At 35.5% G+C, this 17979-nt stretch overlaps 1 protein-coding gene across 50 annotated transcripts in view; it reads left to right on the plus strand.

The window, feature by feature from the left end:
- Positions 1 to 8259, plus strand: part of MEF2C (myocyte enhancer factor 2C) — a 177141-nt gene extending 168882 nt beyond the window's left edge. For 27 of the 50 annotated variants that reach the window (XM_054252121.2, XM_078365213.1, XM_008991829.5 and 24 more), the window contains 2 exons: positions 434 to 569; positions 6157 to 8259. In XM_054252121.2, the coding sequence (XP_054108096.1) occupies positions 434 to 569; positions 6157 to 6478 (458 nt within the window). In that variant the 3' untranslated portion in view covers positions 6479 to 8259. The remainder of the gene's footprint in view (positions 1 to 433; positions 570 to 6156) is intronic. The other 23 variants (XM_078365224.1, XM_078365228.1, XM_078365233.1 and 20 more) reach the window with 1 other exon arrangement.
- The last annotated feature ends 9720 nt before the right edge of the window (positions 8260 to 17979 follow it).

Below are 17979 nucleotides of genomic sequence, written 5' to 3' on the forward strand. Positions count from 1 at the left end.
CACAGCACTGCCACATCACCCATTCCTTAACTGACTGAAAGTTTTATTTACCCAACCTGAGTTCAAAATAGAGAACAATTTAAATAAAATTGAGCTATTTCTTTGATGTAATAAAAAGCTCACTTTCTCAAGATTGTTTAACATTTCTGCATCATCAAATATATATATACTTTTATACTAGATTGTAGTTCTAATAAACTAGAATTGCAGAGTACGCTACTTCAAAGCATTCATGGAATAGTTATTTTTGGTTTATAGTATATTTCTTTTAAAATTATCACTGATGCTTTATCTCCCCTCTCCCTAAAATTAAAAAGGTATAATAACAATAATCCTAATAGAATATTTAAGAAATTGAAAATTTTCATTTTATTTACCATTTGATAATTTCTAAATTTAATATTTTCCCTTGTTGTTTTATTCTTTAATCTAGAGTACTCTCTGAGTAGTGCAGACCTGTCATCTCTGTCTGGGTTTAACACCGCCAGCGCTCTTCACCTTGGTTCAGTAACTGGCTGGCAACAGCAACACCTACATAACATGCCACCATCTGCCCTCAGTCAATTGGGGTAAGCAATATTATTTTTATAATATAATTTTAGAATACATTTTAAATAACAAATGGCAATCTCTAAATAGATGCTTTAATATCCCATTTGTGGATATAAAATTCTACTTTATTGAAATCCACGTGTAATTTCCACATCAATACTTTTCAAGTAGCTGAAATCTTACATGTTTTTTAAGAGGACAGCGAGCTCTGTAATAATGAGGTAAATTCTTACTGTTTTAAGCTACCTTTGTTTCCACTTCTATCAGTGATAGAATTTTCATTTAGTTTGCACACAGTTCATGTGGGACATAAGAAGGCATTTATAGTATAAGCTTAATTTTTGAGAAATTTGAGAATCTTTCTCTTTTGAAATAAACCATATAGTTTAGGCTAATGGTATCCCAATACACATAGGACCAACTAGTCAATTGATACACAGGCTTCATGTATTTATAATGTACTCATAGTAGTGTATTTACAGATATTGTATGAAAATATATGTATATAATACTAATTAGTACATATAATACTAATTACCTAAATATGGGTATAAAAATAATTTTTGTTTTATGAAGTTAGAGGATGTGTCTTTCTGCCCCCTTGTGGTATTTTTAAGATATGTCTTTATTGTAGAAATTACTCCTGTCATTTATCTATGGAAAAGTTCAACCTTTTAAAAGCTCTGAATTCGCAATTCACACTACTTCATGTAAAACAAGCCATTTTTTAAAAAAAGCTTAAAACATAAACTGAAAGCCTGACTGTAAGTTTAATAACCCCAAAATTGCAATTAATCTTCAAAAGAAAACACCAGGAGGATATAAAATATTTAAAGATAACAAGCTTTTATATTTTAAAAACATTCTGTGTGCATAGCCCACTTTTAGTTTTCTGCTGAGCCATTTGGTTATTGTTAGTCAGTCAGCTGTATTAGTTAACTAGTTCTACATCCACATTTCTAAGGAGATAGTGAGAATGAAACACTGACTAGTATAAAAGTCACTGATTTATACCATAATTTTGTTCCTCTTAAATCTGTTGGTGCTCTCTCCCTACCCACTAGCGTTTACATGATACTGATTTAGCATATATTAGTGATCTGATTATGAAATATTCACCCATACACGGTTTGCTTATGTTCATCCTACTCACTAATCACTGTCACTGAAAATCTGACCTTTCAGTTAAATAGTAAGATAAATTCACGTGACACTGTTGCTCTGCCTTCTTGAAAGATAGTTAACTTTGAATATACATTATGTATTCATCAGCAACAGAGTTTTATGCTTTTAGGACACTCAAATTTTCTCTGGAATGTTAACTATTCAAGTAGACATTAATTATGGGAAATTTTTCAGGTAATTATCACCAAGCGTATAATACGATCCAGGAAACTAATAAATATGTACAGGTATACATATTTTGTACAAAATATCTACTGCTGTGGCTTAGCAGGGAAACCACTGAACATGATTCTTGTCAAAAATAAACATAACTGCTTATTTCTCCTTTTTTCACAAAATTCATCTATTATAGGGCTAGATTTCCCTAAAAACTATCAGTGTCAAAAGCCATATTATTTTCCCTGAATGTGGCTTTTTTTGTTTTCAATAGTACCTGATAATTTACATTTTTACATATAAACACATATTTATTTACATATTTTTAACTGTACCACAATTTTAAAACCCTTTCCTTTACAAAGGATAAATCTAATTCTCTGCTGCCTGTAATAGAGGTTGCAGTAAATGAGAAAGGAATGACAGCCCTAGACTAGAAAGGAACTGAATTACAACAGCCAAAGATGAAGCATTTTGTTCAGCTGTTTCTTTCAATGCTGAATTTCGTTGTGCTTAATTTGACTCTTAGTTTTGTCTGTGAGTTTTAATTGCACTTAATCAGTTCCCTTACCCCTCAAATCAATGGAAAGACCCTTCCAGTCTTTCCACTGTTGGCCCTCCTCTCTCTCTCTGCTTCACACACACACGTTCCCTCTCACGGTCACACACACAGTAACTTTTTGAAAGGAGTTCCTTCACATGGACTACCTCACGTTCACACCATTAAATGTTAAACAGTTTTGTTAAAAATCCAAAGTTGCAATGCTTAAGTATAATAATTTACACGAGCATCCTTAATTCTTTAAGTGTAAATCGATTAAAAAAGAATTGATACATTTTCCCATCCAGTCTCATAGATTTGTGTTGCGGGCTCACATTCTTTTGGCTAGGAAGAGTATTCGTAGCAGAGTGGAATACATTTCAGCTCCGCCCAAGTAGATATTTCCAGCAGCCCAAGATGGTTACCATAATTCTTTCTCAAAAATCACAAAACTATAAATAGAATTTATATTTTGTCCATGGAAAAGGGTTCATTTTGTCCTTTGAAACTCTAAGTCTTCAAAGCTATAGTGTTAAAAACCATCTAGTACCTGATTCCATCTAACGAAGCTAAGTAAGCAGCACAAATTGATTTGCTATAGGGAGAGAGATGGCTGACAGTGGAACTTGCCATCAAGAGTTAATGAAAGTCCTGTAAATACTAATATTTGATGTAGTGTTACACTAAGTTTTAGTGTTTTTCTAAACTACCACCTATAAAAAAGGCAACCTGTTCTCTGGAAGCATTTCCATACGTCATCTTTGTTGATGTGGGTGTTCAGTACATACTGAAAGAGATAACTCTGAGTAGAGATGACTTATAAAAGGTTGGGTTAAATATAGTTTGATAGTCTAATTTCCAGGCGGAGGCAGTAAAAAACTTGAATAAAACTATCCAGTCATGTTTGATTTCTGAACAATTTGGGAAAGGGTAAGAGTTTTTCCAATTCAAAGGCATCTGCAATAGATAAAAATTTGCATAGAGGACTTGATATGGGCAACTTGCATATCTGGCTTCTGTCTCCCACCCACCTCTTTATCACCCACCCACACATATGAAGCATTTCACAATTACCCAGGTCTATAATTATTTGTGTCTATATTTTGTCCTCGAGAACAAGTAGACCAATATGCTTGTATCTGAACCTAGCATATATGCAGTTAAGTGATTTTAATGCTACTTTTTTCTTTTCAAGAAAATACTTCTTTGTTAAAAGAGACTAGCCATTCTATTTTGTATCCTATGTCACAGTATAATGAAGCTGAATGTAAGATATCACTCACATTTCATTACTGTGAATTTAGTCCCCAGAACTACTCAAAATGCTTAATGCGTGTTTTCAGTGTCAAATGAAATTCTACCAAAAGATAAATTTAAGCTAGTCTGTTTGTAGAAACGGATAACCAATAATTTTTACATCTTTGATGGGGAAGATACCTAGCTAAACCTATACAGCCCAGTTAACATAGGGAGATGAAGAAAAGAGGTGAAAAAGCAGCTTCCAAAAACTGTATTAAAGAAACAGCATTTTGATTGTATTATTTTTCCTTACTTTATCTAGATTAACTGCTTAGACTGTCCAACTCACCAATTTTTTTTCTAATTTTCTGTTACTTTTCCTGTGAAGACACAATCTGTATGTCAAAGGGCAAGCAAAAACATTTATTGACTTTGTACTCCTACAAAGTAGGAGACAGAATTTTCCTTAGAGCCAGGAAAATTCCTTATTCCAGAAATCAAAAGATGATTTCCTCTAACATCTCCTAATTCATATTCATTATTAAACAGTTGTGTGATTCATAGTAGAAGCATTTAATTAAATTTTAGTGAAATAGTCCTTCTTAGAGCCAGGAAAATTCCTTATTCCAGAAATCAAAAGATGATTTCCTCTAACATCAAAATGAATTACTAAGTAACTTTGAACCAAGATAAAATAGTCTACCATTAAGGATCCTTTTGAAATACAGGTGTCTCCTCTCCCCATTTTAACAAGGCTTATTTAATTAAAATTTTGAAAAATTAGTAAACTAATATAGACTATAAAATAATTAGCTACAAATAAATAGCTCCAAAGATAAACAGGTGTTTGAAAATTATATATACTCAATGTAGTTTCTTGATGTAAATGCTAACACTGCTTTGATTATATAAGATCATAAAAGCTAGAGAAAGAAACACTTATTAAGGAAACAAATAACTCTCCTTTATATCATTCTCTACTTTAGCTCATCTGTTTATTAATAGGAGAAGGAAGGTAATTCTTTGCCAGTAGGTGGTGCTTTTGTATAAAACATCACTCAAAGATAAACTCGTTTCTGACTACTTTTATATCTCTATACATCTTGAGTTTGTATTGCATCTCCCAAAAAGCCAGCCCCAAGTTACTCCACTTTTTTTTTTCTGAAATATATGCTCTTTCCCTCACTGCTCATAACGACATTGTTAGTGCCAACTAATTCTCTCCCCTGGAAAGCAGCGTAATTACATACATTAGTAAGTAGGCTTGCTTTCCTTTGTTTAAAATGGGTGTGTCTGGATGGATAATTCTTTACTTGGATTCTTTCTCAGTAAAAGAGAGTACCATACTCTCTTGACAATATGGTCAAGTAATGCTGACTCTAGCTGTGGAAATCAGTGTAATTAGAGTGTAAGAAGAGTAAAAGCATCTTAAAATTGATGGCTGCAATGTTACTGTGGTTTACCCTGATCAAAGTCATTGTGATTGCTAATCTACACTTAAGGGCTTAATGCTTTTTCTCTAGAATTCCAAGTATCTAAATTCTCCCACATTTTGGAAGGAGGATAAGTTATTCTCTTTGGGAATATATGAGGATTAAGGATTATAAACACAGTAAAATCACACTACATCCTTTTTTATCAGCAACACCAGGGTTATCAACTAATGCCTATGGTAAATAAGAGGAGTGATAGCCTAAGTACCCCCTAAGGAAGTGACTAACATTAATACAATTGAGGTAATTGTGGAAAACAGAGTATTTGCATCTCATGTAACTGCAAAAGGATGAAAAAAGTCAAATTACTTAACGATTTTAATGGACTAGAAAGTCTAAGTGTTTTAAAATCAACATTTAAACTTTCTGGAGATAATTTTCAATTTCCCTCCCCTTTCCCTTTTTTCCATTCTCCCACACTTTTAACCAGATACAGTTATTGTGTAGCATTTGAGCTCTAGTCATTTAAAATTTGAACTCCCTTCACTTTCCCTGAAGACTATGTGCTTGTTAATTGGAGGGAAAATATTTACATCGATAATAAGCTCTTAAAAATAATATTCAAACACAAGCATTAGTAAATCAAAGAAGTCTATTTCCAGAGCTAAACACTGTATCTAAAGGCTTAGAAATTTAATTTTGGAACTAGTCTAGGTATAGATTCCATGAACACAGAAAATGCTTTTTCCATTGTGTCTTAAACCTTTCTGAAATGGTAACCTATATGTAAAGGGATCCTGTCAGAGACTGGAATATGATTCATAAGGCCTGGACCAGTTAAATACCGTAATTACTACCGGGCAAATCAACAAAAGCATCCTAAATCGCTCCAAGAAGGCGATGCCCCTAAGTGCTTCCAAGCACATTCTCTTCACTCTGGGCATGCTCTGGTGTCTATGCGAGTCTTTAAGCTGATGTTTGATGTAATTGTGAGTTCCTGGGGCCTCCAGGCCTCCTTCATCTGTAACTGGGTTTCCTTTCCTCCTACAGAGCTTGCACTAGCACTCATTTATCTCAGAGTTCAAATCTCTCCCTGCCTTCTACTCAAAGCCTCAACATCAAGTCAGAACCTGTTTCTCCTCCTAGAGACCGTACCACCACCCCTTCGAGATACCCACAACACACGCGCCACGAGGCGGGGAGATCTCCTGTTGACAGCTTGAGCAGCTGTAGCAGTTCGTACGACGGGAGCGACCGAGAGGATCACCGGAACGAATTCCACTCCCCCATTGGACTCACCAGACCTTCGCCGGACGAAAGGGAAAGTCCCTCAGTCAAGCGCATGCGACTTTCTGAAGGATGGGCAACATGATCAGATTATTACTTAATAGTTTTTTTTTTTTCTTGCAGTGTGTGTGTGTGCTATACCTTAATGGGGAAGGGGGGTCGATATGCATTATATGTGCCGTGTGTGGAAAAAAAAAAAAGTCAGGTACTCTGTTTTGTAAAAGTACTTTTAAATTGCCTCAGTGATACAGTATAAAGATAAACAGAAATGCTGAGATAAGCTTAGCACTTGAGTTGTACAACAGAACACTTGTACAAAATAGATTTTAAGGCTAACTTCTTTTCACTGTTGTGCTCCTTTGCAAAATGTATGTTACAATAGATAGTGTCATGTTGCAGGTTCAACGTTATTTACATGTAAATAGACAAAAGGAAACATTTGCCAAAAGCGGCAGATCTTTACTGAAAGAGAGAGCAGCTGTTATGCAACATATAGAAAAATGTATAGATGCTTGGACAGACCCGGTAATGGGTGGCCATTGGTAAATGTTAGGAACACGCCAGGTCACCTGACATCCCAAGAATGCTCACAAACCTGCAAGCATATCATTGGCGTATGGCACTCATTAAAAAGGATCAAAAACCATTAAACGAGGACCATACCTATTTAAAAAATAATGTGGCGTTGGAGGGCTAACGTATTTAATTAAATAAATAAATAAATCTGGGTCTGCATCTCTTATTAAATAAAAATATAAAAATATGTACATTACATTTTGCTTATTTTCATATAAAAGGTAAGACAGAGTTTGCAAAGCATTTGTGGCTTTTTGTAGTTTACTTAAGCCAAAATGTGTTTTTTTCCCCTTGATAGCTTCGCTAATATTTTAAACAGTCCTGTAAAAAACCAAAAAGGACTTTTTGTATAGAAAGCACTACCCTAAGCCATGAAGAACTCCATGCTTTGCTAACCAAGATAACTGTTTTCTCTTTGTAGAAGTTTTGTTTTTGAAATGTGTATTTCTAATTATATAAAATATTAAGAATCTTTTAAAAAAATCTGTGAAATTAACATGCTTGTGTATAGCTTTCTAATATATATAATATTATGGTAATAGCAGAAGTTTTGTTATCTTAATAGCGGGAGGGGGGTATATTTGTGCAGTTGCACATTTGAGTAACTATTTTCTTTCTGTTTTCTTTTACTCTGCATACATTTTATAAGTTTAAGGTCAGCTGTCAAAGGATAACCTGTGGGGTTAGAACATATCACATTGCAACACCCTAAATTGTTTTTAATACATTAGCAATCTATTGGGTCAATTGACATCCATTGTATATACTAGTTTCTTTCATGCTATTTTTATTTTGTTTTTTGCATTTTTATCAAATGCAGGGCCCCTTTCTGATCTCACCATTTCACCATGCATCTTGGAATTCAGTAAGTGCATATCCTAACTTGCCCATATTCTAAATCATCTGGTTGGTTTTCAGCCTAGAATTTGATATGCTTTTTAGAAATATGCCCAGAATAGAGAAGCTATGTTGGGGCACATGTCCTGCAAATATGGCCCTAGAAACAAGTGATATGGAATTTACTTGGTGAATAAGTTATAAATTCCCACAGAAGAAAAATGTGAAAGACTGGGTGCTAGACAAGAAGGAAACAGGTAAAAGGGATAGTTGCTTTGTCATCCGTTTTTAATTATTTTAACTGACCCTTGACAATCTTGTCAGCAATATAGGACTGTTGAACAATCCCGGTGTGTCAGGACCCCCAAATGTCACTTCTGCATAAAGCATGTATGTCATCTATTTTTTTCTTCAATAAAGAGATTTAATAGCCATTTCAAGAAATCCCATAAAGAACCTCTCTATGTCCCTTTTTTTTAATTTAAAAAAAATGACTCTTGTCTAATATTTGTCTATAAGGGATTAATTTTCAGACCCTTTAATAAGTGAGTGCCATAAAAAAGTCAATATACATTGTTTAAAAGATATTTCAGTCTAGGAAAGATTTTCCTTCTCTTGGAATGTGAAGATCTGTCGATTCATCTCCAATCATATGCATTGACATACACAGCAAAGAAGATATAGACAGTAATATCAACACTGCTATATCATATGTAGGACATTTCTTATCCATTTTTTCTCTTTTACTTGCATAGTTGCTATGTGTTTCTCATTGTAAAAGGCTGCCGCTGGGTGGCAGAAGCCAAGAGACCTTATTAACTAGGCTATATTTTTCTTAACTTGATCTGAAATCCACAATTTGACCACAATGCACCTTTGGTTGTATCCATATAGGATGCTAGCCTGCCTTGTACTAATGTTTTATATACAAAAAAAAAAATCTATCAACCATTTCATATATATCCCACTACTCAAGGTATCCATGGAACATGAAAGAATAACATTTATGCAGAAGAAAAACAAAATCATCCCTGAAAATATACACACTCATACACACACACACACACACACAGGAAAAAAATAAGAAAATAATTTTCCTCACCATAGACTTGATCCCATCCTTACAACCCATCCTTCTAACTTGATGTGTATAAAATATGCAAACATGTCACAAATGTTCTTTGTCATTTCAAAATACTTTAGTATATCAATATCAGTAGATACCAGTGGGTGGGAAAGGGTCATTATATGAAAATATGAAGAAATAGCCATATTAGTTTTTTTACCTGCAATTTGCCTCAGCAGCAAAGAAAAAGTGAATTTTTAATGCTGAAGATAAAGTAAGCTAAAGTACCAGCAGAAGCCTTGGCTATTTATAGCAGTTCTGACAATAGTTTTATAAGAACATGAAGAGAGCAGAATCACTTGAAAATGGATGCCAGTCATCTCTTGTTCCCACTACTGAATTCTTATACAGTGGTGGCAAGATAGCAAAGGGATAATCTGAGAATTTTTTAAAGATGATTTAATGAGAAGAAGCACAATTTTGATTGTGATGAGTCACTTTCTGTAAACAATCTTGGTCTATCTTTACTCTTATACCTTATCTGTAATTTCCCATTTCTTGTATTTGCAAAGCTAGTATGGTTTTTAATCACAGTAAATCCTTTGTATTCTGGACTTTAGGGCAGAGCCCTGAGGGAGTATTATTTTACATTACCGGTCCTAGAGTAACATTTTAGGCAACATTCTTCATTGCAAGTAAAAGAACCATAAGTGGCATTTTACACGGCTGCAAGTATTATTATATCTAATCCTATTTTAAAAGATTTTTGGTAATATTAAGCTTGAATACTGGTAACAGTGATGCAATATACATAAGCTGCACAACCTGTATATTGTATGCATTGGTGCGTGGAGGCTGTTTATTTCAACCTTTTTAAAAATTGTGTTTTTTAGTAAAATGGCTTATTTTTTCCCAAAGGTGGAATTTAGCATTTTGTAATGATGAATATAAAAATACCTGTCATCCTCAGATCATTTAAAAGGTTAACTAAAGTGAGAATGAAAAAACAAAATTCCAGGACACTTGTTAAAAGAATGTCTGCCCTCTCACACTTTTAAGTATTTGTTTTTCTTACATACCCATCTTTTAACTTAGAGATAGCTTTTTTTGCCCTCTTTATTTTGCTGTTCGCTTTTCCAGAGAGTAAATGCTTTGTAGTTCTTTCTTTAAAAAACATTTTTTTTAAAGAAGAAGCCACTTGAACCCTCAATAAAGGCTGTTGCCTAAGCATGGCATACTTCATCTGTTCTCGTTTGTGCCATCTGCCGTGATGTCGTCACTTTTATGGCGTTAATTTCCTGCCACTACAGATCTTTTGAAGATTGCTGGAATACTGGTGTCTGTTAGAATGCTTCAGACTACAGATGTAATTAAAGGCTTTTCTTAATATGTTTTAACCAAAGATGTGGAGCAATCCAAGCCACATATCTTCTACATCAAATTTGTCCATTTTGGTTATTTTCATAATCTGGTATTGCATTTTGCCTTCCCTGTTCATACCTCAAATTGATTCATACCTCAGTTTAATTCAGAGAGGTCAGTTAAGTGACGGATTCTGTTGTGGTTTGAATGCAGTACCAGTGTTCTCTTTGAGCAAAGTAGACCTGGGTCACTGTAGGCATAGGACTTGGATTGCTTCAGATGGTTTGCTGTATCATTTTTCTTCTTTTTCTTTTTCTGGGGACTTGTTTCCATTAAATGACAGTAATTAAAATCGCTTGTAAATGAGGGCATACAAGCATTTGCAACAAATATTCAAATAGAGGCTCACAGCGGCATAAGCTGGACTTTGTCGCCACTAGATGACAAGATGTTATAACTAAGTTAAACCACATCTGTGTATCTCAAGGGACTTAATTCAGCTGTCTGTAGTGAATAAAAGTGGGAAATTTTCAAAAGTTTCTCCTGCTGGAAATAAGGTATAATTTGTATTTTGCAGACAATTCAGTAAAGTTACTGGCTTTCTTAGTGATGCAGTGTCCGTGGTGCATTTTTTTTAAATTAATGTTTTGCTGTTTAAATTTATTCCATTTTATTGTGTTTTTTTAAAGCAGCTTATGCCACAAGCACAAATGAGCTTTCTCAGTTTTCAACTTAAAATATTATACCAAAAGATGGATATGTGTGTTTGTGTGGGAGAGGTGTGAATTGGATAACAGTGCTTAGGGTATTACAGTATTCAGCCAGTCTGGGAAGTTTAAGATTCTTATTGAATGGTTCAACTTCTTTACCAAAGAAGTTTCATGAAGATCTTTGATAACCTGTTTAAATGTACAGAATTTTCCAAAAGTCACTGTAGAAAGCAGTACCATAAAATAAGTCATTTTAAACTGAAATCTATAGAAAGTGTTTCCAAAAGCACTTCCTTTTTTTCTCATCAAAATAATTTCTAAAGGTTGAAAACATAGGCTTCTGTATAAATATTTGAGTAAATTAGTGAATTCATACATTTTTAGAGACTATCAAATATATCCATTATTAACATTCAATAATCTCTAAAGGAGACTATCCTTAAAAAGATCAAAATCAAGATTAATTAAAAAACTGAAAAGGAAAACAAGACAGCACCAGTTAGCCAGCTGGAGAACCTGGACTTTTGCATTGGTAGTGAGATCTTCTCCAAAAAGAACGCAGTTCAGGGAAATGTTGCATATGGCTTCAAAATAGCAGTGCTTTTTGCTTTGTTCTCTTGTATTCGTTTTCAGCAAACATTTATTAAGCAATTATCATATGTAACTCGTGGTGATTCCAGGATAAATGAAGATTCAGCCCTTTCACTTAGGAAACTTACAAACCAATAAGAGATAAAAAGCATTCTCAGGGAAGTCTACAAAGTACTACCAGTGCTTTGGCCATCCTGGGAGCAGAGCAGAGACTCAGAGGACGGACACTTCCTAATCCACCCAACAGAGGCAGCCTTTGACTTGATTTTGAAGGTGGGCAGGATTGAGAAAGGCCCAGAAGGGGATGAATTCAAGGCTGTTTGTGGGCATGTGACCCCTGCAGTCCCACATGGCCCTACCCTGTGTATGGTTTAATGTTCTGCTATCATTATGCTGAAATTCTTAATTTTATGTTGAGTTTGAATGTTGTAAGTAAAGTCCAATAGGACAATAGTCACGTGCCTGAGCAGAGAAGATACACAGGAAAGTGAAAGGTTTTATATTTTAATACCTTTAACAGAGGGAAACTTGTGTTTTGCTTTTTCAACAAGGACTTCCACATTTTCATTTTGCACTGGGCCCTGGAATTATGACACCATCCCTGGATGAAGGCATTCTACAAGGAAGAAATAGTAGATACAAAGGTACAGAGATGGGAATGCAAGAGAGAAACTTGCAGGCATTGTGGGCCTTTCTGTTTAGGTAAAGTATAGCTATGTGTAGGGGAGCAGTAAGAGACAAGACTGGAAGAGTTAGTTTGCCTCTGATTATATAATCACAAATTTAAAAATCTTAGGTTGAAAGATTTAGGAGAGAGAAAATTGTCAGAATTCAGTAAATGGTTAGATTAATGGGAGGAGTGGTGATAGTTAAGGAATTGTTAAAGTTTACAATTTTAGGCTTAAATGATTAGGATACAAGTAATGTCTACACTGGAAATTGAGAGGTCACTGCTTTGTGAGGAGGGTGGTCACTTCAGTTTTCAGTATGTTGAGCTTGACTTACATTCAGTTAGAATAAACTCAGAATATCAGTTAATTCTGGCCTGATTTGGATGTGTAGGGTTTTTAAAATTTCAATTATGTTTGGAAGTCTGGATTAAATAGAGTTACTGAATTTGGCAAAGGAACCCTATTCAGAACAGAGCATCTGAATTTTCATCTTGTGATTTGAGAAAACCCTTTTTTCATTTTGTTTGCATATTTCTATGGCATCGTTCCTATGTGTTATCCTTGCAGATTGACTTCTAAACAAGATCCAGTGATGAAGGAGGGAAGCCAACTTCACTTCCCTACTGTGCATATCCCTTGGATTCCAACTGTCCTATTGCCTGAGAGCAAATATCACCATCACCAAAAATGAGGTTGCTTTTTAACCTCTTCTGTCACAAGCCTGGCCTCCTTCCTGGGAACTTATGTCAAGAGTTAGAATTAGGCAAACATGGGGAATGGTCATTGTTTCTGGCCTTAAAATAGTTTCTGTTCTTACCGATAACCTTGGCTGCCAAATTGTCAGCTCTATCGCTTCCCCAGTCTGGATTGCTTCAGACTGGAGGAAGAACTTCCAGCCCTCACATACCCGTTTTTAGTACCCAACTTCTGGAATACTCGCCCTGTGAATCTGGCAACTCAGTACAAGGGCCAGACTGAAATGGGAGGAATCATGAACTACTAATGGGATAATTCTGCATGGAATTGAAAATAGTTAGGAGAGCACTTTGCTTAAACACTCCAGGACCAGAAACGTGGGGGCCTTGTTAGTTTCCTTGACACCCTCCACCAAGGGAGAGCCAATGCCTGGAAGGTTGCAATGGCAGGGGCAACCTGAAGAAACAGACGCTGAAGTAGGCCTGTGAGTGGGGACATGACACTAACAGCCCCTTCACTACAATGGACTTGACCTACATTATCTTATTTAATCTGCTTAATGACACTGTAACAAGGGTGCAGTTCTTTTAAGAGGTCTTGGCTAATAGTTAAACCAACTCTGCCAGGTGTGGTGGCTCACACCTGTAATCCCAGCACTTTGGGAGGCCAAGGTGGATGGATTGCCTAGGGTTGGGCGTTCGAGACCAGACTAACCAACATGGAGAAACTCCATCTCTACTAAAAAGACAAAATTAGCCGGGCGTGGTGGCGCATGCCTGTAATCCCAGCTACTTGGGAAGTTGAGGCAGGAGAATCACTTGAACCCAGTAGGCGGAGGTTGCGGTAAGCTGAGATCAAGCTATTGCACTCCAGCCTGGGCAACAAGAGTGAAACTCCGTCTCATACAAAACAAAACAAAAAACCAACTATGCCCCTCAGAAGCTAAGTAGCATTCATCAAGTTATTTATTCTCTCTAAGCACTGGTCTTCTCTAACTCACAGAGTTTATTACTAACTCAGAGGGTTGCTGTGAGGGTCCATTAAGACTTTGATAGGTGCTAATCACTAAAAAATCAGGACCCCATTCTCCCACAAGTTACTCAAAGCAAACACAATGCTTCTCTGTAAAATAATGGTGAAAGAAGTCGACAAAGAATATCATATTCCCAAAAGATAATTTGGTAAGACCCTACTTTGCTGATGCTCAAAGCACATACTCTACTTACAGAGAAAGCCAAGCTGTGCAGGTATTCATCCCAAAGCTTCTCACTACTGGTGCTAATCACATCAAAATACAGACTTTTCTAGAAGTGATAGTTACAGAAACAATTACTTTCTTCAAATGTTTTTTTCTATAAGTATTCTGTATGATGTGCTCATTTATTTTTACAAATGAGAGAGCCCTGTTGGGAAATGCAAACCCATGTGTATGCAAAAGCTTACATGTAATATTCATGATTAAAGGATAGAGATTCCTACAGGAATGCTTAAGTAAATTGTGGGACATCCACCCAATTGATACTATGTAACCATTGTTTAAAAAACACAAAACAAACTAAAGCCTCTATGTACTGATATGGAAAACTCCAGAACATATTGTTAGGTAACAAGCAATAATAGAGCAGTGTATAGAGCATGCTACCTTTCGGGTAAGAAAAGGAGGAGACCAAAACAGTGTTTGCTTATTTGCATCAAGAAACCCTAGAAGAATACACAAAGGAATGAAGAAAGTACGGCTGGGAGCAGTGGCTCACACCTGTAATCCCAGCACTTTGGGAGGCTGAGGCAGGTATATCATGAGGTCAGGAGTTCGAGACCAGCCTGGCCAACATGGTGAAACCTCATCTCTACTAAAAATAAAAATAAATTAAAAAAAAAAAAGCTGGGCATGGTGGCATGCCTATAATCTCAGCTACCTGGGAGGCTGAAGCAGGAGAATTGCTTGAACACAGGAAACGGAGCTGGCAGTGAGCCAAGATTGTACCACTGTACCCCAGCCTGTGTGACAGAGCAAGACTCCATTTAAAAAAAACACAAAACAAAAACAAAAAAACAGAAATGAAGAAAGTAGTTACCAATGTGGCAAGGGGTGTGGAAAGAGGTGAATGAGAGGAAAGATTTAACAACACATACTTTTAAATATCGTTTCTATTTTTGAACTATATGAATATGCTACTTATTTTTTTTTAAGGTTTTAGTTTGGAAAGAAGCCTTCTCCAAAAAAGCAAATGCCACACACTAAATAGAAGGAAACTCTCCCCTAACTAATGAAGAGGCCTTTGGGAAATGCCAGTGTGTAGAGCAAACCTCAGGACTGACAGGCTTGCCTCTCAGATTCTCCAGTACAGGAGGCCTCAGCTGTCAGTTCTGGATGACAGGACCATAACCTTAAGCTTAGCAGTCTGCTTCTCTATTGATTACATTCACTGGCCAACAAGCCTCACTCAAGCAAGCAGTTTTCTATAATTAAATCACAAATATAAATTTAGAATTCATCCTATAAGGTTTAATTTATTCTGCCTAGTTAATAATCAGTTTATCCTATCAGCCATCTAATATTAAGACTATAAATCTAGAGATCTTGGCTGAATTTCTGTTGCTTCCTTGCTCAATGTCATTGTAAGCTGCTCCCCTGTGATCCACCCAGCTATAGTATTAGAACACAGAAAACATGTCTTCCTTACCAACTCCTGCATCCGTAACAATCAGCTGAAATTGCATGGAGACTTTGTTACTTTGTGGTACTTTCAAATTCATCAGCTATATTTCCAAGTAAGATTTGGGAGGCTGAGGATAATATTTTTCACCATTTTCTATCTTTTCATTCTTCACATTTACTATCCTGCTTTATGTGCTTTGCATGTGAAAAAAAATTATTTGAGAAAATAAAAAAACATTTTCTTTACTTCAGAGTTCTACTGGCAATAAAAGAATAATGCTTTTCCTCATGAAAATGTACAACCATTATTTGTCAATTAAATTAATTTTTTTTCAAAAATAAAGAATAATACTTTCTGGCCAGGAGTGATAGCTTACACTCTGTAATCCCAATGGTTAGGGTTTGGAGACTGGGTTCAGTGGATCACTTGAGCCCTGGAGTTTAAGACCAGCCTGAGCAACATAGTGAGACCCCTGTCTCTACAAAACAAAAAATTAAAAATTAGCCTGTCGTGGTGGCGCAGCTATTATGGAGGCTGAGGCAAAAGGGTCACTAGAGTCCTGGAGTTAAAGGTTATAGGGAGCTATAATTGACTACTGCACTCTAGCCTGGGGGACAGAGCAAGGCCCTGTAGCTATGAGAGAGAGAGAGAGAGAGAGAGAGAGAGAGAGAGAGAGAGAGAGAGAGAGAGAGAGAGAGAGAGAGAGAGAGAAAGAGAAGATAATACTCTTCCATCGCTTTCCCAAATTCCCCAGCCAGTAATGATATTTGTCCTTTGAGTTTAATGACTACAAAAGAACTCAGAAAAATGATTTTTGTCTTCTAACCAGTGTGTCCTCTCCAGAATCTACTTTAAATGTACTGACAATATAAGGACATAGACAACAGCTCTTCCTGACCTACCTTCGTAAAGCCCAGTTTTCTTCCCACCTTTTTAATAATGCGTTTTGTAGATTCTGAGATAGAAGAGAAAGTTACTATAAATATAAAATCAAGAAATAGAAGACATGATACACTGAACTTCTGTATTTAAAAACTTATATGACTATTTATTAGATAAACCAGAATGTAACTAATTTCAGTGCTAATTATGACAACAACTATTAAAAAATCACTCATTAAAATGTATGTGAGGACTATGCTGCATGAAAGAAGCTGAGCATAATAGAGAACAAACTGTATAATTCCATTTATATACAATTCAAGAATAGACAAAACGAGTCTATGCTGATAGAAATCAGAACAGAGGTTGCCTGTTGGTGGGGGTGGGAATTGACTAGAAGAGGCACAAAGGGACTTACTTCAAGTGACAGAAATGTTAAATATCTTGACTGGGATAGTTTGTTAAAATTCACCTAAGTGTACATTTAAGATCTGTGCATTTCACTATGTGTAAATTTTACCTCAATTTTAAAATGCTTATGTGAAGGGAAATCTCAAATTCAGAATATTATATAAGAAATAGCAGGAGGGACTACCACGCTAAGGTGTCTCCTGTTGAAGTGTGTGAGGGCTACTTCAATACAGATAATCATTATGCTTTCATTGAGCCCTGATTCAAATCAAGATAAACTATTCAAAGAATATTAGTTTTCTTAAATACTTTGAACATACTCCACTGTCATATTTGTTGTACTGTTGCATTACCATAGATAAAGGGAGGTAAATTTCAGCTCAATCCTGATTAAGTTAACACAAATGCTAAAGTAGTAGCAGTAATCTAATATAATTTCATCGAGGCTGATCATATAATGTAACAATACACATCAAATAAATTGACTACTTCAAGGATGAAGATATTCTTTATTGCAGAATATTAAATGGCTTGATTATTTTGCCATCTGGGGTCTTACACCATATTCTTACTAACTCTTGCTCAACATAATGTTAAACCTCAGAAGATAAGAATAAGAAAGCTAAAATGCTTATCTTTTGTCTCTAGACTGTCCAACAAGAAGATTCATTGATTTTTCACCCCAAGGAAACTATTTGAAGCTTCAATTCAAGAGTGATAGTCAATGTAACCAGTAATAGTAAAACACTTTCCTATGAAATTGATCATTCAGCCACTCATCTTTGAGGGTTAAATAAAGGACAACACAAATAAAAATAAAAGGCCCAGGAGCAATTTCAGGTGCCCTTAGTGAAATTAAGTGCAAGGCTTATCTGTTTAAGTCCTCTGAAGCTACCAGTGGAATTCCATTAGTGTGTGAATTTCAGAGAAAAGTACATATGATCCATAGAAGAAAATGCTTAAATGGGAGGAGGACAGTGGCCATTGCAATATTCTCTTGATTATTAAGAAAAAAGATGTCAAACATTAAAATATAAAATACTCTTCATAAAGCAATTGAAACCATTTGTTTTTAATGCATTTCATATGTGTATATAATTCTAATTACATATGCATAATACATA

This window comes from Callithrix jacchus, chromosome 2, assembly GCF_049354715.1.
Source record: "Callithrix jacchus isolate 240 chromosome 2, calJac240_pri, whole genome shotgun sequence".
NCBI classification, from domain to species: Eukaryota; Metazoa; Chordata; class Mammalia; order Primates; family Cebidae; genus Callithrix; species Callithrix jacchus.